At 45.1% G+C, this 26,385-nt stretch overlaps 1 protein-coding gene across 3 annotated transcripts; it reads right to left on the minus strand.

Moving 5' to 3' along the window:
• Positions 1–410: 410 nt before the first annotated feature.
• On the minus strand, positions 411–9,224 carry FAM237A (family with sequence similarity 237 member A). Of its 3 annotated transcripts, none has more exons than XM_030580209.1 (3): positions 9,133–9,224; positions 4,950–5,365; positions 411–1,023 (listed from the first exon to the last, which is right to left on the minus strand). In XM_030580209.1, exons 2-3 carry the CDS (start codon positions 5,356–5,358, stop codon positions 884–886), a joined length of 549 nt encoding a protein of 182 aa, XP_030436069.1. In that variant the 5' UTR covers positions 5,359–5,365; positions 9,133–9,224; the 3' UTR covers positions 411–883. The 3 variants fall into 3 exon arrangements, with proteins under 3 accessions (XP_030436069.1, XP_030436070.1, XP_030436071.1); XM_030580210.1 differs by having other exon boundaries at positions 4,950–5,371; XM_030580211.1 differs by lacking the exon at positions 9,133–9,224 and adding an exon at positions 8,779–8,827.
• Positions 9,225–26,385: the final 17,161 nt, after the last annotated feature.

Consider the following 26,385-nt stretch of genomic DNA (forward strand, 5'->3'; position numbering starts at 1 on the left):
GTACAGTATTTAACTTTATTGTAGCATCCCTTGGGAATTGAAAGGTAACCATGTGCTGACTGAAACTGACACAGAAAGCTTTTTTGTGTGTGCTTTCTTTAGGATATATTTGTTTCTTTCTTTTGACTTCATTTTGGTTTCTCAGGGCTGATCCTGCTCCAAGTGAAATCAATGGCAAAATGCCTATTGATTGCAGAGGAGCAGGATCAGGTGCTACCTGAGGGAAATAGCTGCCATTGTACATCATGAAAATGAATATGCATGTGAGTGTTTATGGACACTCTTCCTGGAATGTTAACTTTGAGAACATCTGTTTACTTAAGGTGTGGAGAATGTTTGGGTTTTATTAACCTATGGGAAAAAACTGGAAGCTTGAAGGTTCTGGTTTAACTCTTTACCTTTTATTTTTAAATAAGATGATCTTTTGGCTACTGTTTGTGCCTTATATGTATAAAAATATAGTTAAAACAGAGCAAGTACAGCTACTTGGCTCCAGCCCTAGAACTGAATCCATACTGGCAAAACTGTTGAGGTCAGTGGAGCTCCATGTTAGTCCCCTGCTCTGCCTGTACACATCCAGTTGCAGGACTGGGCCTTATTCTTCAGCAGCCCCCTAGACAATTTCAGTAGCTTATGTACACAATAAGGTGGCCAACTGCTTATAAATCATGCAGTTTATTAAAGAGACTGAATTCATGGGCATTATTTAAAAAAAAAAAATGAAAAGCCACAACAGTCCAAAAAGTCAAAGCTAACCCAAGGTACAATGTTGATAGCTACAGGCACAGCCCCCTTCACCTAGAGCAGCTTTCCAATGAAAATTAAAAACCAAAAGGAAATTGTTTTTAAAATATCCACTGTACAGATAAGCCTCAGACTAGACTCATTGTTTCCTCTTTATCCCTAGCCCTCCAATAACTCTTCGGAGTAATGCAGATCCACTCTTGTGCACATGGATGCTTAAGTCTTCAATCAGCTCTTTCTTGTTCAGCACTCGTGTCCTCTGATTGTGAGAAAATGTCCCTAGAAATTAGGGAGAAAAAAAAGAAAGGGACATCAAAACACGTCTGAGGAAATCAGGGTCAGCTTCCAAACAATATAAAGCTAATAGCCTATGTAGCTTTCATCCTCTATGTTTTGCCAGTCTGATATTTAAGGTAAATGTTGTAGCCAACTAATCAGAACCAATCATTGGCATCAGATGCAGTCTTACAATGTGCAAAACTAAGCAAGTGTCCCTAGTTAGCAAATTACTTTGAAATCTGTGTTTTTCCATTATGGACCCTATCCTGGAGCCTTAGCATGAGCCATACAGGACAATAATAGGTTTTCTCCTCATAAGACATGCAGAATCATAATATTGTCTGTTGCTGTCAGTCACAATCAGAACCTGATCCAAATCCTGTTGAAGTCAATGGACTCTCAATTTCACTAGGCTTCGGATCAGCTCCATTGTGATCCTTTACCATTTAATTCACTAGGAGTCTTGCTCTTTATTTGAATCAGTGCAGGATGAGGCCCAAAAGCCAGCAAGATGATTTAAGTGTAGTTCTAGTCTGAAAAGTGGGACCTACCAAGTTAAAGCAGCACCAGACCCTGGTATAACAGATGCAAAACTCACAGCCAATACCACACAGCTTTTAAGATCCACAGGTCCTATGCATGCCTATCACAATGTGAAGTACCTCATCCAGTGCACTAAATGCCCCACTAACAACATGGGTGAAACCAGACAATCACTATGCTCTCTACTGAATGCACACAGAAAAACAATGAAAGACAAAAAACACTATCACCCCTAGGCGAACACTTTTCACAAAACAACCACTCCATATCTGGCCTTTCAGTCCTTATCCTAAAGAAAACTTCCACAAGATCTTCAAAAAACAAGCCTAGGAGCTTAAATTCATAACTTTGCTAGATGCTAAAAGTCACAGTCTTAATAAAGACACTTGCAACAATCTGTAACCCACTAACCCCCCTGGTTTTTGTCCTATAAGTGTAGAGGTATTAATGGACCACTTCACCTTGAATGGTCACTTCGAATATGTGTTAACTACTTATGCTAAACAATCTGTTGTAACTTGTATTTAGGTGTGATGCTGAGTACATGTCCCAGACTTGAAGAAATTGGTCCAATAAAAGATATCTTACCTACCTTGTCTCTCTAGGTAAAAATAGCAACAGACCTGCTCCCTATGTTTATTACAATCATAGCTGCTTATTTTAGGGACATAGGTAAGCTTTTACTACATTTCACTCCTGTTAGCCCTGCAGAACCAACACAGCTAAGAGAGAACAAGCTAGATTATTTTCCTTCTTGTGCACAGTCAGCAGGATTGAATGCTAAAAATCTAATTACAGGTTCAATTAGTTACACCTGTACAAACCCACTGTGGGAATTGCACAGATGATAGCGGAGGAAGAATCTGACCTCATACAATAGTGTGAGAAAGAAAGAGCCAGTGCATGTTGAATGTGTAACAGGGCTATGAAAGGCTATCTCTGGACTTGTGGATGGAGCTTATTTGCCTTGGAACCCTGGAGACAGAATAAGCACTCATTTGAGAGTATTCTTTTTACAGAGCCACTGGTGAAAGCAGAGGCAAACTAAGTGAAAACCTGAAGGGAACCCTGTGGGCTGATTCCTTGATAGGCAGGCAATGTGCTAAAGTTATAGCTTAGTCAACTAGTACTTCAGTAAGTATGAATTATTTATCATATCACTTGGTATATTTGATGTGGAAAGTGATGGCTTTTTTTCTGTGAATGATATTGAATGCTAAGGTGCTTATTAAAAAGCACCTTTTAGACTGACTCTACCCTGAGGATTAACCACCAGGAGGCAGTGTGGCATAGCAAACAGGCCATGGAAATGTGATTCTGGTACCCGAGCGTTATGCTTAGTTCTGTCACTGACTTGTGACATGACCCTGGGCAAGACACTCAACCTTTCTCCATTTTGAGATGTATAAGAGAACAGTGCTAAGAGGAGCTATATATTTCTACAGCTCTTACAAGAGCTTTGGTTAGTCCTTCATTGCATAAAAGCCCACTCTCTAGTATTTGCTACTAATGATAAACAGATATAATTAGTGAAACTGAGGAGACTTACCTTTTGGTACCCAAATCAGATGTGTTGATAATACCCAACTCTCTTGATCCCTACTCCTCAAAGCACATTATTCAGGAAGCAGCAGTAGTCCAATTTTCTAGCTGGGGAAATTGAGGTACTGTGAAGTGACTTACCTAAGGTCACACTGCAGATTCATGGCAGAACTGGGAATGGAACTTGGGTCTACTACCTCCTAGCCCAGTTCTCTAGCCAGTGGGCCTGAGAGTTAAGCTGCATTGACTTAGGGTTTTTCCCAGTTTGACTGATACCACTATAGTGGGCTATCCTAGATATTACTGTGACTAAGGCTCTGAGGCAGCTTCAGATATTACACTACTGTTGTATGTTAGGTTTAAACAGTAAGCAAGCATTAAATATTTTCAAAAAGTAAGACAAGGATCATTTCAGTTTATAGCAACCGACTGTGAAAAGATACAAAAGAAGTATGAAGGGAGAAACTTGGAAGACTCTTTTATACTCAAAGAAACCCATTGAAAGTTGCCTTGGCTCTCCCATCTAGACCCTGAATTGGTCCATGAAATCATTCAGATGCTAATAGTTCAGCTCAAACTAAAGAATCAAGCTTGCAGAGTTTGTTATGCTTAAGAAATAGAAATTCAGTTCCTCATATCATTTGCAGATAGCAATCTCCTTCTAGCAATTGCTTTTTGGTTTCACTGACTAAGCAAGGCACATATGAGCAACCTGGTTTTAAGAAACTACAAGACCTTGGACGAGAGCTTAGATAGTTCTACAACAACAAAAATTAGGCTGTCACTGTAGCAGTCTGACCACTACCAGCTGGTGTTAGTCAACAGCATTAAGAAATCAGATGGACTGATTACAACTCACAAAACAGAGTCCGAGTAAGAACAGAAGTAAAATATCCTTCCTTTTCTAAGAGTGTGCATGTGCTGGACTGTGTCTAAAAATCTCTTCATCCTACTTAAAGTGTCATGATGTATGGTATCAGTCTTAAGCAGAAAGGACATATTTAAAAGAACGTGTGCACACTAACAGCCTCTACACAACCTGATTCCCAGCTTTGTCTACATGATCTACCAGTAACCAGGCCTTGGCTGGAACTTGGAGACAGCTAGCGGCAAAAAACTTTACTCACGGTATATTAATTAATTGCGCTCATGTTTAGCATCGTACTCCACAATGGTTCCAGTGGGACTGCTCAAGGAGTAGGATAAACCTCTACCTTGATATAATGCTGTCCTCGGGAGCCAAAAAAATCTTACTGCGTTATAGGTCAAACCGCATTATATCGAACTTGCTTTGATCCGCCGGAGCGTGCAGCCCCGCCCCCAAGCGCTGCTTTACTGCGTTATATCTGAATTCGTGTTATATCTGGTGGCGTTATATTGAAGTACAGGTGTACAACTGAATGTGAGTAAGGCTGGCCTAGATCAGGCATTACCCAGTAGAACTGTTAATGAGACAGTATATCTTCAAGGGTTTTGGTTACAATCTATCTTCCCTGCCTGTATCCATGTATGTTTCAAGTGGTTCATTTCTACCTCTTCTTATGATCCCTGTGGGAAAAGCCAATCATATATTGGGCCTGATCTGCAACTGCTTCTCAGGCAAAACTCCCATTCAGAAGTTTTTGAGCATGATTAAGCTTCTTTACTGAACATATTAATGTTTGACTTGTACAGCACCAAGCAACTCAGTTGTTTTTATGTTAACCCTTGCATGGTTCTCACTCTCCAAGTCAAACTTGCATCCATCTGTTTCTATTTCTCTACTGGTGTCTGATTTTTATGTACACTAATGCTGTTTCTCCACCACAAGGTGTACATGTATTGGATAGAGAAGTAATAACCTTGCTTTCGCTCTGTGAGCTGAGAATGCAGAGCTGTGATTTTCTGTTCAGCCTCCGCCAGTTGCCTCCTCCCTAGGCCATGGGTTCTGGAGAGCACACAGTCTACATAGATATCCCAAAAGAGCTGAGCCAGGTCCCAGAACAGAGCCCCATGCTTCAAGTTCTCTGATGACTTCAGGAAGATCATGAAGTCCCAAAAGCCACTGACAGAGTCAGAAATACGTGGCTTCCTCATCTCCACCAAGGCAGCTGTGGAGAACTCCCAGCACTGGGGATCAGCTCGGCCAAGGGACAGTGGATCATTTTGGCTCTGGCAGAAGAAAGGAGTCACACAAAACACTCCCATGATTAACAGAGAGCAGATAAGTCTCATGTTGGAGTGAATTCTTCCTCTGTTCCCAGGATCCATTGTGTCACTGAAACTTCACAAAAACAAAAGAAGTTGAAAAATCGTCTAACCTTCATATGTTACTGGGCTAAATGAAGGAATGGGATAGGTGAAATCAAATTCTACACCCTGTTTTGTACAGGGGGTTGAACTAGATGATAGCATTGGCTTCTGGCCTTAAGTCTGGTGTGTACTTTGTTTGTTTATTCAATTCCAGTATATTTGATATAAACATCCAAGTTTATTACCCAAAAGCTAAATCCATTAAATTCAAGATTTCTTCTTATCTAAAACAACAGTTTGTCCCCTGACATAAATAGGCCAGGAACACCACCTTCAATAGGAATATTTTACGAAGTATATTTCTTTCACAACATTTCCAAAATAATGTTTAACTGTGTGTATAAATTAATTTTGGAAAGGCTCTGGAATGAAGTGTGCAGGTCGTATTAAATACACACCCTTGTAACAGATGACTCAGTGACACCTTCCTGTTGAGTTAGAATCATGAAATTTGATACTTACATGTTTATATGCTTCAAATAGAAAATATCTGAAATCTGACCTTCCCATTAGTTGTCACCAAAAAATCACCACCTCAGTTAATTTCATCCACTAAATACTCCTGCATCTGTATTAGGGGATAACAGTTTACCAAAAAGAAAAATCCTCATAACTTATACTGTGAGTCGATCATGCTGCTAGAGGTCACCATTTCTATTTCAGACTTTGGCCATGAAGTAATCCATAATTTTTTTTTTGATGGGTGATCAAAGCTGCTTTTCCCAATATTGCAGCTAGTTATATCACTTGCCCCAATTGCTGCAGGGAACAATTGGATATTTTATCTCAGGGAGCCAAAGCTAACTTCTGAAACTATATCTAGGTACAGCATAACTTTGTATAGCTAGGCCTCTCCCATGCCTTTGAGGGTACAGAGGGTCCCTGGACAACAGACATAAACAGAACAGTGCTGTTCTGCTGTGTAAGGGGAATGGATGGAATCAGGGCTGGTCATGCAAGAGGATATATACTCCCTGCCTAGCATGCAGCTTCAGCCTCAGCAGGGTGCAGGGAAAGAACAGGGGTGCTGATCTTGGACCCTCCCTCCATTGGACGGTGTCTGCTACGGACCTCTTAGGAGAAGTTCCATGTCTTTGGATTAAGATTCCTCCCCAGCATTCAGCCCTGCTACTTGGTTTGGGTACGGGAGGATGGGGAGGGAGAGGGGGAGGGGTATTTACACCCTAATGAGACTTAACATTTTAGAGATTTACAGCAATTTATAAAGTGAATTCGGTGCCCATAAAAAACTCTAGTTTGACGACCCTGGATCTGAAGTCCTACATTTTATTAAAAGAACAAGGGCTTTCCTACAAGGGCTTTCCTACACTGCCCTGGAGCTGTAAGAAACCCTGCCCTCAATGAAGTGCCGGGCCAGCTGACAAACTGGACCCTCCTCATCTTCTGCCTGAGACTGAAGCCACCTGGTCTCCACGAGCACCTCCTGCCCTATACTCTATTGCTGTAGGTATGTGTTGATTGAATATTCTTTATGGTCAGTCTCCATGGCTGAGCTTTGGTGGCAATATTAGGATACTCTTAATGAGGCCCTTCCCCATTACAGCTCCCACTCTTACTATGTAGTACAATATGTACCCATTTGCTCTGACTTTTGTCAACATCAAATCTAGTCAGTTAGAAAAAAGTGTGAGTTTAAAGTCATTCAGGTGCTACAGCTGCCTCTGATTCCCTTAGCAATATTTGGCTTTATTTATATTTTATATTCTAAAAAACTCTCATTTAACAGGAAAGAGCCACACAACCAAAAGCTGTGTAAGAGATGGACCATAATGCACGCTAAATAGTGAACTGATTAGATAAAAATGCACATAATAGCTAGCTCTCTTAATCTGTAAATCTCAAAGCACTTTACAAAGTAGGTGTATCTTTATCCCTGTTTTATAGAGAAACTGAGGCACAAGTAGGCCAACTTACTAGGCCTTAATGCTTCCCAATAAAGAGAGTATTTTTCTTCTTAGTACTGATGCTGCCAGTAATATAAATACTTCAGGCAGAAGTGTGATAGTTAAGTTGGTGTCCCGTTAAAGAATATTTTGTCATCTGGATGGAGAGCAATCTGGTGTATGTAGCTATACTGATCAGCCATTGTAACACCTGTTTAGTTTTTGTACTTGGAAACTCTTCCATAAGTCCATATTACCCTACAAGCCACCAGACAGCAATTAAATAAGTACTCTTTAGTCATACCACCCTGAGCTAATTTTAATTGATGATTTAGAGGTAAAAGGCTTTATCTATTCCCAAAAGCCAGTCCCATCCAGATGATGGATGTAAACTAAGATATAGGAGTCTTAGTAGCTTCATTTGTTTGGGAAAAAATGGTGAATATTTTTACAATTTTTCAGAAATGTTCCTGGAAAATTTCAACCAGCTCTAAAAATAACTGGAGGAAGATTCCTGAAGTCTAGTCTTTACATGGAGTTCTGATTACCCTCCACCCCAAACATGCTGTTTGCATTCTCTAGGACCTTCTTTGAAATTCTTCCATTATTTTGAAATGTAGAAAAACTTTAGGGAGAGTGATTTGTGCGATATATTTCAGCCTATTAACTTGTAGCATCCATATAATATGGTTCAGATAGAAGAACTGTGATTGATTTATCAGTCTAGATGCTGAACATAACAAATACTTAGACTTAAATCAAATCTTATAAAATGAAAATATGGAGAAAACCATCCCTAGCGATGACAGGGAACTATTCACCAAATACTCTCTTGACAAACTGTGTTGGTAGCTACATCTCATTGAGGAGCTACATGCTTTCGTTAGAAGATGCCCTCTTCCAAAATGGAAAGATTTGGGGCCAAATGTTATAGTAGCATAAATCTCCATAGCTGTTGCAGCTTAAATGGAGTTAAGCTGCCTGTCCCCAGTGTAATTGCTCTTTCGGCCCTTTGGCATTAAAGGTATATCTGAGGTGATCTCTTGTTCTGGCTTCTATTCAGAGTATGCATTTATATGAAGAGCGTCTTTGCCTCAAGAGCAGAGTACTCTGCCTTCTCCACAAAGAGCAAAGGGGTTGAGTATTTACTTGTCAGCCAAGCGACAAGAGTTACATGCAAGTTAAGTAGTGCAGATTGCAACTTCTCATGGGTGTGTTTATTTTCCCATGAATGGTCAAACTGGGCTGCTCAAAATGTTCCTATCGACTCACAGTAAATATGTCCGGTCTGAAGTAGTGGCTGTCTACACTGCAGTAGCCTTTTGTAATAGTTCAATATTTTAAGACCCCAATGCCCCCGAGGTCACTAAATCTAAACAGAGGGAACTAGTCTATCCCGGCCCCCGGGACCGCGGGGGACACACACCCGGCTCTCCAGCGCCACGGAGCGCGGGGGGAGCTGTGGGTCTGTCACCTTTCGCACAGCGCCGGGCACTGGACCGCCAGGCGGGGGCTGAGCGCGGGTTTCCTGCCCCGGGACAACGAGTTGCTTCAGCTGCAGGTGTTGTCCCAGGAGGTGCATGTTTCCCGCCCCCGGAGTGAAAGCTGCGACCGGCAGCCCCCTGCCCAGAACCCTGCCAGGCGGGGCTCTGCTGGGCGAGCCCGGGGCCAGGAGGCGCTACGGGCGGGTGCAGCTCGCCGGGTCCCCGCCCGGACACAGGCGTGAGGGCAGCCGCGGGGACCCGCCCGGCTCCGGGGAGCCCCTCGCCAGGCGCTGGGGCTCCCTGCCGGCGCTGTCCGGGGTGCTGGAGCCCGCCCCCCGCCTTACCTCCGCCAGCGCCGAGTCCGACTCCAGCCCGCTGGCGCCCGGCTCCCGTCGCCGCCCGGGCTCGTGGCGGCTCCTTAAGAAGGGGGCGCGCGGTCCCTCCGGGTTACGTCAAGGCTCCTGGGCGAAGCCCCCCCGCTCCCCGCCCCCCTTCCGAGACAGGCTGCGGTCAGCTGCTGCTTCAGCCCCACGGAAACCCCCGCCCCGCCACAGCCCCCGGCACGAGACCCCTCAGACTCCCGCCCAGCGCCGGGGGGCGGGGCTCGCAGCCCGCCGCGCGCTGAGGGAAGGACCCCTCCCCCCGCTCCTGGCTCGCGCCGCGGGAGTCCGGCTGGTCCCGCACTCGCACCTCGGGCCCCCGCCTGGTAGGGGCCGAGCCCCACGGCCGGCAGGTGCGGGGAGCGGGCTAGAGCCTCCGCCCCGGGCACTGGGTCCCGCCGCGCAGGGCCAGGCACCAGCTCCGGCCCCGGGGCCGCTTCAGCGCGTCGGTAACGGGCTGAGTAAGTTTTCCCGCCCCTGCCCCCAGCCCGCCCTGAGGGTGCGGCACTTCCCGAGCCCCTGGGGCAGGGCACGTGCGATGCCTCCAGGCGGGGCTGCGGGTCGCAGCGGGGCTGCAGTAAGGACTGTTGAGAAATTAAAGAGAAAAGTCTGAGCCTGAGGGCAGGTGGTTCTGCGCTTTGACCCCCGGCCAACGGTCTCGTGCCGGCAGGGAAGGTGCGAAAACACAGGCTGCCCGAAGTTAAACAGAAAAGCCCTTTGGCAGAGGTGGAGCTGTGGGTGACTTCACCAGGAGAACTCTTGTGCTGCAGCGAAGAACATGAGGTTGCAGTGAAGTGTCAGATGACTAGTATGTGCTGTACTTGAATAGGTATCTAGGGACCTGATCCCTCCGATGGGTGTAAATCAGCCTACATCAATGGAGCTATGCGGATTTGGCCTCCACACTGTTACCGAAATGTCGGGTCCGCCTAGCTAAGAGCCAGTGACAGCCAGACAGGGATAAGGAAAGGTTGCTTTACTCTGCAGAAGAAAGGGGAGTTCTGTAACTTGGTACAAAAACCTCTACTCCATACAAAAACCAAGAATCTTTTATATACACTCACACACAGGCTTCGGTCCTGTTAGCATTTGATTGGTGGTTAGCAAACCTTGTACTTCTGCAATTTGCTCAGCAAAAATAGCTTAGGACCAGCTTCAACTGCCTCAAGATTGATAAGGAAAGACAGTTCAAAAGTTCAGGCTACTGTGTCCGTGAAGTGTCCAATTTCTCCTAATGGGTGCCAGCTATTATAAGGCTACTAGCTGTTAGGGGGAGATGCTAACTGTCACAACACTAAAGAAATCAAGAAGCTAGTTTGTATTCAATAGCCCGGTTGTCAGATAAAAGTGAGTAAAATATCCTGCCTTGTCCAGCATGGTTTCTCCATTATGTTTGCACTAGACCAAACCATTTAGGCAAAATATCTGAGAAACTGCTAAATACATGTTTTCAGGGCCGGCTCCAGGCACCAGCATCCCAAGCAGGTGCTTGGGGCAGCAGTCTGCAAGAGGCAGCAGTCTGTGTGTTTATGCCGCCGAATTGCTGCGGTGGATGGCGGGGGCAGTCTGTGTGCCGTTAGGGCAGCTGGCACGTTTCTGCGGCGGCGGCGGCAATTCGGCGGCAGCTTCTATGTTCAGCTGCCCGCGGCGGCGCAGCTTCTGTCTTCCGGCTGAAGACAGAAACTGCCGCCGAATTGCTGCTGCCGCGGAAACTTGTGTGCCATGTTTGCCCCCACCATCTGGAGCAGCAATTCTGCGCGCTGCTTGGGGCGGCAAAAACAGTAGAGACAGCCATGCATGTTTTGAACCCATACTTGCTGACTTAGTGTGGTCACCATTTTTTCCTTCCTGTTAGTTTCTCAGCTTGTGTAAATCTGCATAGTTCCACTGAAGTCAGTGTAAACTGGTGCATTTCCACCAACTGAGAAACTATTCCATTCTTTCCAGAGATTTTGTTCTGACCCACTACACATCCCTCAGCTTGTGCAATCATCCTTTTTTGTTTCAGACATATCCTTACCAGATATAAATCAACACCACTCAGTTGAAGTCACAACAGCCATCACACTAGCTCACATCAGCTGAAGAACTGACTCTAAATGCTCATCTTCTTTCAGTTACTACTCTTAGGGGAATTCTGCATCAAAAAATTAAAAATTCTGTGCACAATATTTTTAACGTTCTACAAAATTCAACATATTTTGTCAAAACAACACAATATAATCATGCCAATTTCAATTATTTTGGTAATTTATTTCAAAATACCTGTCAGCAACTATGTCTGTAACAATACAAGCAACAACAACAAAAAGATTCAGGAAATGTTTTTTGACAAAGATTCCTTACTAGGCATATTAATACAAACTTTGAGTAATTTATTTAAACCAGTGGCTCTCAACCTTTCCAGGCTACCGTACACCCCTTTCATGGGTCTGACTTGTCTTGTGTACTCCCAAGTTTCACCTCACAAACTACTTGCTTACAAAATCAGATATAAAACCAGAGTGCTGTGACACTTCTGTATTACTGAAAAATTGCATACTTATTTTTATTATACAACTATAAATCAACTGGAATGAATATATATATATATATATATATATATATAAAACTTACATTTCAACGTATAGTATATAGAGCAATCGTATGAAATTTTAGTTTGTACTGACTTCGCTAATGCTTTTTATGTAGCCTATTGTAAAAGTAGGCAAGTATCTAGATGAGTTGATGTACTCCATGGAAAACCTATGTATACCCTTGGTTGAGAATCACTGATTTAAACTACAATACAGAACTGCATTTCCTGCACCCCTCAGAAGCAGTACAAAGGCTTGTGGGAGTCAGGGGTAACAGTAGAGTTGAGGAAGAGGGAAAGAGCCTGGGAATGAACTTGGAGGGTTGCTGGGTATGGGTGGGAGAAGTATGGAACAGCTGTTTTAGGGGTGGGAGGGATTATTGGGGAGCTTTCCCCATGCAGACCCTCGCTGACCCCTAGCCTCTACCATTCAGTCAGGCACATCTGTCCCATTTCCCCCTGCAGCCCTCCTCCCCCTCATTCTCCTGTGGCCTTGCAGCCCCACTCCCAGTCAGCCTCCATCCCAGCCTGTCCCCACACTAGCCCTTCTGAACCCCAGTTTGTGATCTCCCAGCAGCCCCGTGTGCTCCACTCTGTTACCAACCTCACATATGTGCCTCCTGACCTGGCCCTGTGAGCAGGGCACTCTGAGGAACGCAACCTCCTTCCTTCCGCTGTAGCTCACTGCTATGGCCATTGAGTTGGCTTCACTCTCTTCTGCAGGGCCGGCTCCAGCTTTTTTGCTGTCCCAAGCGGTGAAGGGGAAAAAAAAACCCCAAAACCACGATTGGCAGCACTTCAGCGGCAGCTGTACCGCGCCACTTCATTCTTTGGCGGCAATTCGGCAGCCGGTCCTTCCCTCCGAGAGGGACTGAGGACCTGCCGCCGAATTGACACTGAAGACTCGGGCGTGCCACCTCTTCCTATTCGCTGCCCCAAGCACCCCCTTCCTGCGCTGGTGCCTGGAGCCGGCCCTGCTCTTCTGGCACCACAGTGGCCCCTAGTTGGTGAAACATGTAACTGCAATGCCTCTCTGCAGAAAATACATTCTAACTGAGAAAAAGAATCTGCAAGGGGACACAAATTCTGCACAGTGACGCAGAATTCCCCCAGGAATAAATAATTACATATTCTGCTCATCACATCTCTCGGCATACCAAGTAGTTTTCTTTTTAAATTCTATTCTGTCCGAGATGTGTCCGAAACATGCTACATGGTCATTCTTTTATATTGTGAAGGAGCAAAATGGATACATTTCATGCATAAGCAGCAGGACAGATCTCAGATTATTATATCCTGTCTGACTGAAGCACACATACTGCAGGATTTCTTTGGCACATGGGTGTGTATGTTGTACATCCAGATATATGGAATTCTTACTGAATTCAAGATATTCATTGTATGTGTTGAGACACAGGGAATCTCCACTGCTGTAGGTTTTAATAGGAGCTGAGGAGACTCTGCACCTTGCAAGATGCACTCAGTGTGGCAGGATAAAGCCTCTTTTGTCCAGGAAATTTCTATTTCCTCCCTCCCTCAGTCAAGATTTCCTCCATTTCTCTACCTCATCTCTCTCCCTCCCAAATTTGGTGATGATCAGAGACAATCTCTGGGCCTATTTTTGATTGAAGGCAATTCTCTAAATCGTGGTTCTTAGATTAGATGGGAGCGGATTCCAGGAGTGGGATATGTAGACTGTAAAGGAACTGCAACAGGCTTGGGAGGGTGGGGGGGGAGCATTTGTCCAGTACAGGAGCAGCATAAGACAACACAAGCAGCCCTATTCTGTCTCCCCTTTCAAGCCCTGGCATAGGGAGTGTGTTGGGGGTGGATTAAGGGAAGAAGGAAGCATGCCCATAGCATGTAGCAATGGCATTATTGGGATTCTGGGCTGTGGTACAGCCCATGGGCAGCTGTGAAAAGGCTGCCAGTCCCAGGGACTGCTCTAATTTACACCAGGGCCCTTTTCAGATCCAGAATCCAGATGGCACGAAAATGACATTTGCTCCTCACTCGAAACCCCTACACTGCAGTACTTTTGCTATGTCTCTCCAGAGCTGCAGCCTGGACTGAGAGAAAAATTAATTTGAAATCTTCACAGATTTGTTTTAGTAAGTGAGTTTGTTTGCTCTCTTTCATTGGAGTGTTGGATCAAGTATGATGGTAGTTTCATACTGACAGAAAATAATCTCCCAGATCTGAGGATGGCTAACCAGGGGATCTGATGAAAATAAGTCAGTCAATACTCAGAGGGAGAGAGAATAAGTGTTACAACGAAGGCCTTGTCTACACTGGCAAGTTTCTGCACAGTGAAGCAGCTTTCTGCAGTATAACTCCCAAGCTGTACACACTGCCAAGCGAAGCAGTTGCAGCGCTTTAAAAAAACCCACCCCAACAAGAGGCGTACAGCTTTCTGTGCTGGGGCTACAGCACCTCCATGCCAGTGTAGACACCCAGGTCGATTACAGCTCTGCGACTGGCCTGTTCTCACCTCTCTGGTCATTGGTTTGAACTCTACTGCCCTGCCTTCAGGTGACCAGTCATGAGCCCCCTTCTTAAATTCCTTGGGAATTTTGAAAGTCCCCTTCCTGTTTGCTCGGCGACACGTGCAGTGGTCTCAGCGCATCTTTCCAGGTGACCATGTCTGCTCCATACACCAGGTGATCCCTGTTGGAGCAATGCCAAGCTGCTGGACTTCATCAGCATTTGGGGAGAGGAGGCTGTCCAGTCCCAGCTGCGCTCCAGCCATAGGAATTGATACCTATGGACAGATTTCATGATGCATGACAGGAAGGGGTCATGACCGGGACACATTGCAGTGCAGAGTCACAGTGAAGGAGCTGCAGAATGCCTACCACAAAGTGTGGGAGGCAAAACGCTGCTCCAGTGCTGCGCCTATGGGCTGCCGGTTCTACAAAGAGCTGGACACGATACTCAGTGGCCACCCCACCTCAAATACGAAGGCCACTGTGGATATTTTGGTGGCTCATGTGCCAGTTGAGAGGGACCAAGCCAGGAGGAGGAAATCTTGGACAAGGATGTGGAGGGGGACCCAGAGGCAGAGGATGACTTGGAGGTCAGAGAGGCATGCATTCAGGAGCTCTTCTCTATCCCAGCAGAGACTAGCCAGTCACAGCTGTTGGAACTTGGCAAAGCGCAAACAGGAGGAGGTGGCCCCTGGTAAGTGGCTTTGATTTAGGGAATCACTGAGGCGAGTTGTTGGGGGCAGGAGGGGTGCAGAAAGCAGGCTTGTGCCTGTATGAGACATATACCACCACATGCCTAGTCTGAGCAGCAGAATAGGGTATTGATTGACTCCCTCACTTCACAGGAATCTGCCTCAGAGATCTCTATATAACTCTCATGGAGATACTGGGAAATCTGCTGCTGCAGGTTCTTTGGCAGAGCTGCTTTGTTTCTTGCCCCATTAAGGGTAACTTTCCTGTGCCACTGCCGACACTGGCGAGAGGCATAAGGGCCAGAGCTACACACAGGCGAGAGGCATAAGGGCCAGAGCGGAAGCCACAGTCTTGGAGAAGACTCTCTCTTGATTCTCTGCTCACCTTCAGCAGCGAGATATCTTCCATAATGATCACAGCCTGTGGAAAATGTGGGGACAGGAATGATTATAAGGCCCCCCCCCTCGGTGCTGGCTGTCCCCAGGAGCCACATGCCCAGTGTGCAGTACGGTCCTGGAACCCTGATTTCCCCTGCCCCTGTGATTACTCACCATTTTGGGGGTCTTGTGGCTCATGCTTGCCTGGGGTCAGCCAGTTAGCAACAGGTATGTGAATAGTGGCTGTATTTTAAATCACTGAATCAGTGGTCTCTGTGTTGCAAACAACACTGCTTCTGTAAAACGTTGCATTTTGGCTTCACAGATATAACTTTGGGAGCCCAGCCTCCCTCTTTGTTATCACCAGTTGAACGGCTGCGCAGAATTAGAAAGCGGCCACGAAGAATTAAAGAGGACTTTCTGCGTGATGTCATGATGCACTCTCCAGCCGAAAAACAAGAATTGAAGGAGTGGTGGAACAGCGAGAAGAGGGACTGAAAGGAGACTGCATCGCGCTGGAACAAAGCCATAGAGCAGCTCTTAAAGGTTATGGAACGCCAGGCGGACACCTTCCAGGTTCTGCTAGCACTGCAAACTGAGCAGCTCTGCGCCTGCTGTTGCAAAACTCTTTCTCATGCACCCCCCAGACACTGCCAACACACTCTTACCAACCTCCTGGCTTCAGTCTGTACCCACTGCATTTCACTCCTGCCCCGTCACATTGCAGCCCTGCAGACTCCCAGTACCCATTGCACTCAACACCCATTCCTCTGCAGTTTAGCCCTGCTGAATTACAGTACCCCCTGCACTGTACTCCAGAGGACAAGGTTGCATATGATACCTGGACATGCACAAATCTTTAACCTTCCTGGGACCCCATCTCCTCCTGGGAACCTCTCTTCCCCCATCGCCCCAGTGCTGATGTGTTGTTGTTTTATTAAAAAACATCGGAGGGGAAAAAAATAATTGTTTTGGGTTGAAAGCAATCTTTATTCCATTAATTGATAGCAAACAGAGCCCTGCAAAGCAACAGGCAATTTTCTTAAACCTTCATAGTGCATCATCTGCACCAATCACAATCACCTCCTAGCATTACAAGCGCTGCACTCCTGAGCATAGCACCAAATATTAGTAGCTTTCAGCTTCAGATTGCTGCCTCACTGCATCCCTGATCCTTATAGCCCCATGCTGCACCCAGGGCTGGCTCCAGGCACCAGCTGAGCAAGTTCGTGCTTGGGGCGGCAGATTCTAGGGGGCAGCATTAGCCCAATCCTAGGGTGGCATGGCCACTTTTTTTTTTGTTTGCTGCTCTGGCTGCCCTGTAGGGGGCAGAGGAGGGGAGCGCCCTGCAGCAAACTCGGCAGGGCAGCTTGCGTCCTTCCCTCCCTGCCAACCGGAGCAGCGTGGAGCCCTCCCGCAGGCAGCGTGGTGATCGGGGCTGTGGAGTGAGCTCCCCGCTGAAGCACTGTCCGCCTCCCTTCTCTCTCTCCCCCCCGCTCCCTCCCCCTCGACCAGGCGGGCGCGCACTCTGCAGCTCAGGGAGTCCCCTGGCTCCGGCCGCCCTGTAGGGTTTTTTGTTTTATTTTTTGCCTGCTTTGCCAGTCGTGCCGTTGTCCCCCCCGACCCCGGTTTGCCGCTCCAACCGCGCCGTGTTTCTGTTTTGTTGCCCCCCCCTCAGGTTTGCTGCGCCGCAAGTTGTTTTTTTTTCCACTTGCTTTGCTGCTCCAGTCGTGCCGTTTTTTCTTTGGTTTGTTTTCCCCCCGCTTTACCGCTCCGGCTGTGCTGCAGGTTTTTTTTTTCCCCTCGCTTTGCAGTTCCAGCTGCGCCGGTTTTTTGTTCCCCCCACCCTGCTTTGCCACTCTGGCCATGCTGTGTTTTTTTGTTTTTCCCCCCGCTTTACTGCTCCGGCTGTGCTGCAGGTTTGTTTTTCCCCTCGCTTTGCAGTTCCAGCTGCGCCGGTTTTTTGTTCCCCCCGCCCTGCTTTGCCACTCTGGCCATGCTGTGTTTTTTTGTTTTTTTCCCCTGCTTTGCTGCTCCGTCCCCCCCCCCTTTTTTTTTGCTTGGGGCGGCAAAAACGCCAGACCCAGCCCTCGCTGCACCCCTCTAATAGCCCTAGTCTCTTGCTGCTCACATTCAGCCTCCAGGCACTGAGCCTCAGTGGTCCAGTCATGTGTGAAGTTTTCACCTTCCCTTCACAAATATTATGGCGCATACAGCATGCAGCTATAAGCATAGGAATATTGTCATCGGCCAGGGCCAGCCTCCCATATAGGCAGTGCCAGCGGCCTTTAAATGGCCAAAAGCACACTCAGCAGTCATTCTGCACTTGCTCAGCCTGGTTATTGAATCGCTCCTTGCTGCTGTCAAGGTGCCTCGTGTATGGCTTCATAAGCCACGGCATTACGAGGTAGGCAGGGTCTCCCAGGATCACAATCAGCATTTTGACTTCCCCTTCAGTGATCTTCTGGTCCGGGAAGAAAGTCCCGGCTAGCAGCTTCCTGAACAGGCCAGTGTTCCGAAAGTTGCGTGAGTCATGCACCTTTCTGGACCAGCCTGTGTTAATGTCTGTGAAATGCCTATGGTGATCCACAAGTGCCTGGAAAACTATAGAGCAATACCTTCCAATTAATGTACTCGGAGGCTAGGTGGTCTAGTGCCAGAATTGGAATATACATGCCATGTACAATCCCTCCGCAGTTAGGGAAGCCCATTTGTGCAAAACCATCCACGTCATGCATATTGGCCAGAGTCATGGTCTTTTGGAGTAGGATGTGATTAATGGCCCTGCACACTTCTGTCAACGTGAGTCCAACGGTCAACTTTCCCACTCCGAATTGGTTAGTGACCGATCGGTAGCAGTCTGGAGTAGCCAGTTTCCACAGTGCAATCACCACGCGCTTCTCCAATGACAGGGCAGCTCTCATTCTCATGTCCCTGCACCGCAGGGCTGGGGCAAGCTCACCACACAGTACCTCATCCAAAAGTTCTGCAGCCACTGCTCGTCATTCCAGACGTGCATGACTATGTGATCCCACCACTCAGTGCTTGTTTCCCGAGCCAAAAAGCGGTGTTCCACTGTGGTCAGCACCTCTGTGAATTCCACAAGCAATCCCATGTCATAGCTACTATGCGTGGTGAGATCAATATCGAACTCCTCTTGCCTTTGTAGTTTAAGGAGTAGCTCCACTGCCACTCATGACGTGTTAGTGAGAGCGAGCAGCATATTGGTCAACAGTTCAGGATCCATTCCTGCAGACCGAAGAGGCAGAGAGCGCAGTACACAAACCGTTGAAAGATGGCGCCAAATGTTGCCGGAAGCACAGGGATTGCTGGGATGTGAAGCAATGTATCACGGGGCATTGGGACAGGACCCAGGATGTCCCATGACCCCCTCCGCCTTCCCACAACTCATAGCAGCAGAAGAGGAAAAGATGCTATGTGGGATAGCTACCCAGAGTGCACCGCTCTGAATACCATAACAAGTGTGAACACGCCATTGCGCAGGCAGCTGACAGTGTGAACACACAACAGCAGTTTCCCTTCAGCGCTCTCTGAGTGGCGCTGTAACTCTGCCGATACTGCTGCTCTGTAAAGGCTTTTTGCTCCTGGGGGAGGGGCTCATTAACTGGAATAAATGACTATAGTTGGCCAACCCATTCCCTTTCTGTGATCTTTGGGGTCAAGATGAGTCTTTCTAGAGAGCTCTGCGTAGTGGATGTGTTTCCCCACATAGGATATGAAAAAATTCTTCCATTGTAAATAATGATTCATCACCTCCATAATCCTTAGTACGCGTAGATACTTTGAATGTTTGCCATATCTTGATTTCATTCAGATGGATGCTAAATTCTATCCAGCTCAAAGAGTCACAAGTGCAGAATTTTGCACAGAAAGAGCTTGAAATCTTTGAGCTACCAGCTGAGATTTTCTCAATGCTTATTACATTTTAAAGAAGAAGCTTGTTAAACCATTTAGCAGAGCTGGCAAAGTAGCTCAAACAGTGTTCCGCCAATAACTTTGCACAGCTCTGTATTGTCAGGTCTGGGAGTCTTAACAGCCAAGATCTCAGGCAGCAGGGCTTCCTCATAGGTACTAACAGTGTGAGTCTATTCACTTCCACTAACTGCTTCCTATTGGGCAGGTCTGGTCTCCTCCTGCAGCCCATACATACTTTGCAGGTGTGGTGTGCTGGGGCTTCTTGGGCCCGAAGTACCTCCTTAACCCATTCCTTTCCAGTACGAGGTGTGTACTGCATGTATCTGCAAAGAAAATTCACAAGCATGCCTAATGTATATAAACACACACTTTGTAAGCAGTTTGTGGTGGGAACTGTCGCATATTTCATTGTGTGTACAGCACCTATGTACTACTGCAACATAAATAATATCTAATTTTTAAGGTATTTCCTCATGTTAATATGATGGTGGGATGCATATTTAATGCTGTATTGAAATTGGTAGATATTAGCTAGTTAGGCATTTTAAAATACAGTAGTATATCTCAAGAAAATGAAAGCTGAATAACTGTAGGAAATAAACTAATAGCGCAGCTGCAGAACTCTGCCTGAACACTCCCAGCTGCAGTATGCCACTTCCTGGAACCCAACAGGACCAGCTGCAGTCTGGGGGCCTAACTTCCTCATGTTTCTAGAGGCAGAGCAAAATTCAAAGCAGCATCCAGTGCTCATCTACGGGTTCCTCCTCCTCTGGACAGTCTGCTCTGAGCTGCCTCTTTTGTTCCCTGACTTTGTTGCTGCCTCTTTCTTATGGCCCAGGAAATTCCTCCAGAGACACTGCTTTTTACTGTTACCTTTAGTTTTCAGGTGAAAAATGTTTCTGTTAACAATGATACTTTATCACTCTGCCTAAACCTGAGGTGGGAGTTATTATGCAATCCCTTGTAGATGACCCCAGCATTGTGTGAGAGTAGAGTTTTAAATGAATGTAAAGTTCACAAACAGGGCAAGACCAACAGTCACTGGGATTAGAGTCCTCGGGCTCTTCTATTTATTCTCTGCATAGGTGCCACTTGTGCAGCAGCCATAGAAATGTCACTCCTGGCTACACCTCTGATCAAGCCACTTGCCATTGTGCCTTCACCTTGCTCTGATTGGACTCACAGAAGAGGATGGTCCATTCTTCATTCCTATTGAGCTCTTGGCCTCTTTGCTGAGATTGCCAGATGGAATGATGCGTTGAGATGATGGATAGTCCAGTAGGAACAGGCTGAAGCAACTGGCTCAGAACACACACCACCAAACAGCCTGTTGTTGTTTCCTCTATTGTAGCAATGATAGGCCCTGTTGTGCTGGGCACTGTACAGTACAGTGACTGTCCCTACCCTGGAGAACTTATTTTCTCAGCCCGTCTGTTGTTCATGACTTTTCTTCACTCACCGCCTGCCTTGGGTGGATTTTAGCCACTAACCATGTTCTTATATCCCTTTATGAATCTTCAGAGCCATCCAGCTTTCCCCTTAATTGGTGGTAATATTATAGGATACAATTTTTAAGGCTCTTCCACCCCATGACTTAAATCAGTGGTTCTCAACCAGGGGTATGAGTACCCCTGGGGGTATGCAGGGGTCTTTCAGAGAGTACAACAAATCTAGATATTTGCCTATTTTAAACAGTCTACATAAAGAGCACTAGCGAAGTCAGTACAAACTAAAATGTCATAATGTCAGTGACTTGTTAATACTGCTCTACATACTATACACTGAAATGTAAGTACAGTAGTTACATTCCAATTGATTTATTTTGTAATTATATGGTATAAAATAAGAAATTAAGTATTTTTTCAGTGAGAGCGTGCTGTGACACTTCTTGTGGTTTTGTGTCTGATTTTGTAAGCAAGTAGTTTTTAAATAAGGTGAAATTTGGGGGTACGCAAGACAAATCAAACTCCTGAAAGGGGTACAGTAGTCTGGAAAAGCTGGAGCCACTGACCTAAAGCACCTAAGTCACTTAAGAGTCTTAGTTCAATGGGACATATGCACTTGAAAATGGGACATAACATTTTTAAAGCTTTTAAGTTCCATTTTTTAAAATACCTAAATTCTATTGAAAGCCAATAGAGCTAGGCTCCCAAGTGACTTAGATGCTTTTGGAAATTTTTTCCATGAGTCTTATGAGATCTGAGAGTTTAGTACAACACCTCTGTTCACTTCAGATTTTGTTGTATTTTGTTGACAAAATTTTTTTCCAAAGTACATGTGGTATATTGAAATTTTTCAGGCTTGGAGACTGGATCTATGTTCGTGTTTTGACTCATTCGTTTTTAAAAACTCAGGGATGAACATTCAGTGACAATTTTTTTTTTAATTTCCTGTGTGCCAGTGCATTTAGTGGGAGTTCTTGGTGTGCAAGGAATGCAGGACCCTTCTCTATTTTGTGACCTCTGCTATGTAAAGCTGATGGTACTATTTCATTGATTACTTGGTATCTGGCATATACCATTCTCTTCTGTTTAACATCCACTTGCCATGAGCACAGTGTTCCTAAATCAGATTTTGTTTTCTACTTTTTATGTGTGTGATACTTTGGACACAAATGGCCTCATTCTCATTGCCACTCTACATCATACTGACAGCTGAAAAGGGCCTCAGAGTGTAATTGACACCCATTTTAAAGCTTTCTCTACACTCCAGAACAGAGTAAAATGTAAATTAGGTAAATGAGAATCAGCCCCTATTTTCCCTTCCTGGCTCTGAGGTTTCATTTTTTTGCTGTTAACTTCCACATTCTAGAAGGGTACGAGGGATTGCCAAGCAACCTTAACTCCTCTTCTACTCCTATAGCATTTGGATTTAGCACAAGTTTGGGGAAATGTTTGCTCTGAATGTTACAATTAAATACTAACAAAATTATGTTAGGTTAGTTGTTAGAGAATTAAACTCAAACTCTGGAATATAAATTATTTTGATAACTTGGTAGATTCAGGATATGAGTTTCATAACTTACTATGTCCCCTCAGTCTCTCATCTATTACAAATACCTGATGCTTATTATCTAGCTAGGTATCTCAACAGTAATTTACAGAATATCTCCAGGAAAATTCTAAAAGTATCTTTGTAATGAAGGTGCTGACAATTAACTGCATGAGGCCTGAGGACAGGTTGCTTCAAATAGCTGAAATGAGGAAATTTTTATAGAGATTACAAGAAGAGCCTTTGTGATTAATTTTAATGAAGTCCAAGAGTATTTGTATGGCATTTGTGCTTTCAGAAGAGCATTAATTTGCAGATGAGTGGGAGAGCTACAGCTGAGGTGCTGCTTTAGCACTTCATGCCAGATTGTAAAATCATTAGTTTTTTCTTTTCCTTCTTGAATTTGTCCATTATTTGCAGGCAATAATAGAGCCCACTTCCTTGAGGCATTCTAGGAAGGCTGTGCGTCACCCCACATGTGGCACTGGGTTGAAAGGACAGTTCTGGGTGAAACACTGATGGGCATCAACCTAAAACTAAGGTGGCAAAACGCATTACAGAATGGCAGATAATTTCACTTATGCCCTTATCTTATCATTTAATAGCCAAACCTTCTGAGTAGGGGAGAGAGATTCTTTCCCCTGTGCTTGAAGAGAAGTTGGATTCACCCTTGGTTTTCTCAAGTGCCTGTCAGGGAATGCTAAGCCCCTTGCCTGGTTGGAAGTTAGGGTGCATTTATCTCAGATCAGTATCATCAAAACTCCAGCACTACCTTCTTCCCTAAAAAGACACCATATTTACCAATTTAAAGCCTTCTTACCAGCCTAGTGCCCCTCCCCCTCCTCTAGTTTTATAGTGTTACTGCTCTGTGGTGGCCAGGTCTACAGTATATTGAGCGTAGAAGTGTTGTTCTAAACCAGCCCTAACACAGGCTAGGAGGAACCAATTTAGGAAGAAAGATGGAGAGAGAAGTTTGTTTTGTTGAGTATTCAGGAAGGGCTGAGGTGTGGGTGGGCTGAGAGAACTGGAGGTGAAGATATTTCTTATGGTCTCTCTAGAAGAGCTGTGTTTTATGGGATCTACTGTCATTTTCCTATTATTTATTTTCACTCGGAGGATTTCCTCTAGGGCACTCTGTGATAATTCTCAAATAGACAACCATAAAATTGACCAGTCCCATAGCCCCCCTCCCCACTTCAACCATTAACGTTTGGCTTTTGTTTGTTAGGGCCTAGATCCTGGAATAGGCTACTGCTTGTGTCTGTTAATGAAAAATAGTGAAGTAAAGCTAACGCCAAAGGACAGCAGGAAGACGAGCTACAATTCTGTAATAGGTGTTAGCACTAGAGAGGGAGAAGGAATCATTTGCCACAGGAATGTTAGTGTGGTGTTAAAGAAGGGAAAATTGATATCCTCCTAACCGTGCCCTGTAAGGGCAGCTTCATAAAGGAGGATACAGAACTGCTCAAACAACGAATGGCTAGGGTTTAAGAGCCCCCCTCACCCTAGTATGCCAGCAGAGGCAGGGGAAAATGAATTGCTCTGGCAGCAGTGACTTATACAGGCACAGCCCTGCACATCAGGCTCAATCCAGGCAACATCACAAGGAGTCCCATGTGTAATACAAGAGAATCTCCATAATCCTCTACATACATCTGGGGACCAGGTGAGCAGCCCTCTAGCTCTGCCATAATCTGCACTTCAAATGGCCTAGTTCAAACATCTGCATGATCTGTGCTGACTGGCCTCTCAAGCAGGTGGAGCTTGGCTTATGGGCAGAGCTTGGGGGGGGATACCAGTACTCCCCACGCCCACTCCCCCTGCCCCTGTAATTTGAGCTTTATATAGTATCCATGTAGGGAGACAGGTTCAGCTCTCTGAAACTTTGCACGTGAGCACAAGCTAGCATAGAAATTCATCACAGGTGCAGTTAACAGTGCAAGAAATGTTCTGGTAATGAATGTATTACAGAAATGCTTGGGTTTCTGAAGTTATGCCATGACCAAGTGATGGTTGTGAACTATACTGCCATGTAATAAAAACAACGCAGCACACCAAACTATTAAAAATAAGCAATAATTAGTATTATGGACACTTGGAGCACTAATTTTAAAATGTGCTTGAAAATTGTCTCAAGTGAATACCATCCTTCAAAACAACTAGCTAATGGAAGGAGGGCCTGCCTATTGGGATTGCAATAGCAGAGATTCACTGTCGTGCAGAACAACACTGCCTACTAGTGTTTGCAAAGAGGCTTGGGGTTAGTTCTGTAATAGAGGCACTGTTCACTACTTAAAAGAGCAAGCATGTGAACTTTACTCACTAGGAGTAAATAGATATTTGGTCAGAATATGCAATATTAGTTTGCCCCCAAACCTCCTCTTGAAAAATGACAAAAATAGGGATGTAAATAGTTCATTCCTTTTCTCCTCTACTCGTATTTGAATCAAAATGAGGGTGGAATAATAACTACAGAATATAAAACAGATGCAAAGCTGTAGCGGAGGGGTAAATCTGTTATTTATTTTGAAATAATTAACTGATTTGTCACCCTTCCCTTTAGACTGCTAGAGTCCTAGTCCTGTGGTGCTATTACCTAGACTTGCTCCGTTTGAAGTTTACTCTTACAGATATTGTTAATGGCAATATAATTTACAGATAATAATACACGCTTGACTAAGACTTCAGCGGAATGAGAGTGCTGTTCCAAGAAGCACGAACTATTATAATAGCTTCAAGCAGTCACTGAAAAGCTTCAGGAAATTAGGGTTTTTAAATCTTCCTGTGGTTAATGAGGAGGCCCTGAACTCAAGCGTCATAGCTGCTTCATTCTAGAGAATGAAGACAAATAATTTCCTTCTGTGTCATTTATCCCAGAGAAGCAGTGTAGCCAAGGGAGTAGGGTGCTGCACTGGCTGTCAGAAGATGTGGGTTCTATGCCCAGCAGTGCTATGGAGCTGCTGTGTGACTTTGGACAGGTTTCAGAGTAGCAGCCGTCTGTATCTGCAAAAAGAACAGGAGTAATTGTGGCACCTTAGAGACTAACAAATTTATTTGAGCATAAGCTTTTGTGGACTACAGCCCACTTCATCGGATGCATAGAATGGAACATATAGTGAGGAGATATATATACATACAGAGAACATGAAAAGGTGGGAGTTGCCCAACCAACTCTAAGAGGCTAATTAATTAAGATGAACTGTTGTCAGCAGGAGAAAAAAAACTTTTGTAGTGATAATCAAGATAGTGCATTTAAGACAGTTTGCAAGAAGCTGCGAGGATACTTAACATGGGGAAAATAGATTTAATGTGTGTAATGGCTCGGCCATTCCCAGTCTCTATTTAAGCCTAAGTTGATAGTATCTAGCTTGCATATCAATTCTAGTTCAGCAGTTTCTCACTGGAATCTGTTTTTGAAGCTTTTCTGTTGCAAAATTGCCACCTTTAAATCTGTTACTGAATGGCCAGAGAGATTGAAGTGTTCTCCTACTGTTTTTTTAATGTTATGACTCCTGATGTCAGATTTGTGTCCATTTGTTCTTTTGCATAAAGACTGTACAGTTTGGCCAATGTACATGGCAGAGGGGCATTGCTGGCACATGACGGCATATATCACATTGGTAGATGTGCAGGTGAATGAACCCCTGATGGTGTGGCTGATGTGATTAGGTCCTATGATGGTTGTCCCTGCCTGCAGGTATATGGGATCTTGGGGAGCAATTACCACACAGCTGGGGTTCCAATTAATTTCTTTATTAAAGGGGAAAAAAAGGAAGTGGTGGGAATTTAATAATGAAATACAATGGGATGAGGTGTATAGGGTGTTTACAATAGACAATGATGGGGGTCTTCTTATTGAACAGTGTAGGGAGTTCTAATAGTGGGCTACAGCAAGTGGGGTTCAGCACAATGGGATACAGTACAGTCAATAAGCAACTCTAGGTACAGTGTGGAAATGCAAAGTGTACCCAAAAGAAATGCAAAATAAAATGGTAGCTTCTATATGAGTTAATAGCTAGATACACAATGTAACACAGTGGCATCAATGTAAATACAAAGTATATCAGAAAAGTGGAGGCAACCAATGAGGTGTTATTATTACAAGTAAAATGTGAGTTACAGTACAACAATACAATATCAATATAAAGGCTGGGTCAAG

This window comes from Gopherus evgoodei, chromosome 11 (genome assembly GCF_007399415.2).
Source record: "Gopherus evgoodei ecotype Sinaloan lineage chromosome 11, rGopEvg1_v1.p, whole genome shotgun sequence".
NCBI lineage: Eukaryota > Metazoa > Chordata > Testudines > Testudinidae > Gopherus > Gopherus evgoodei.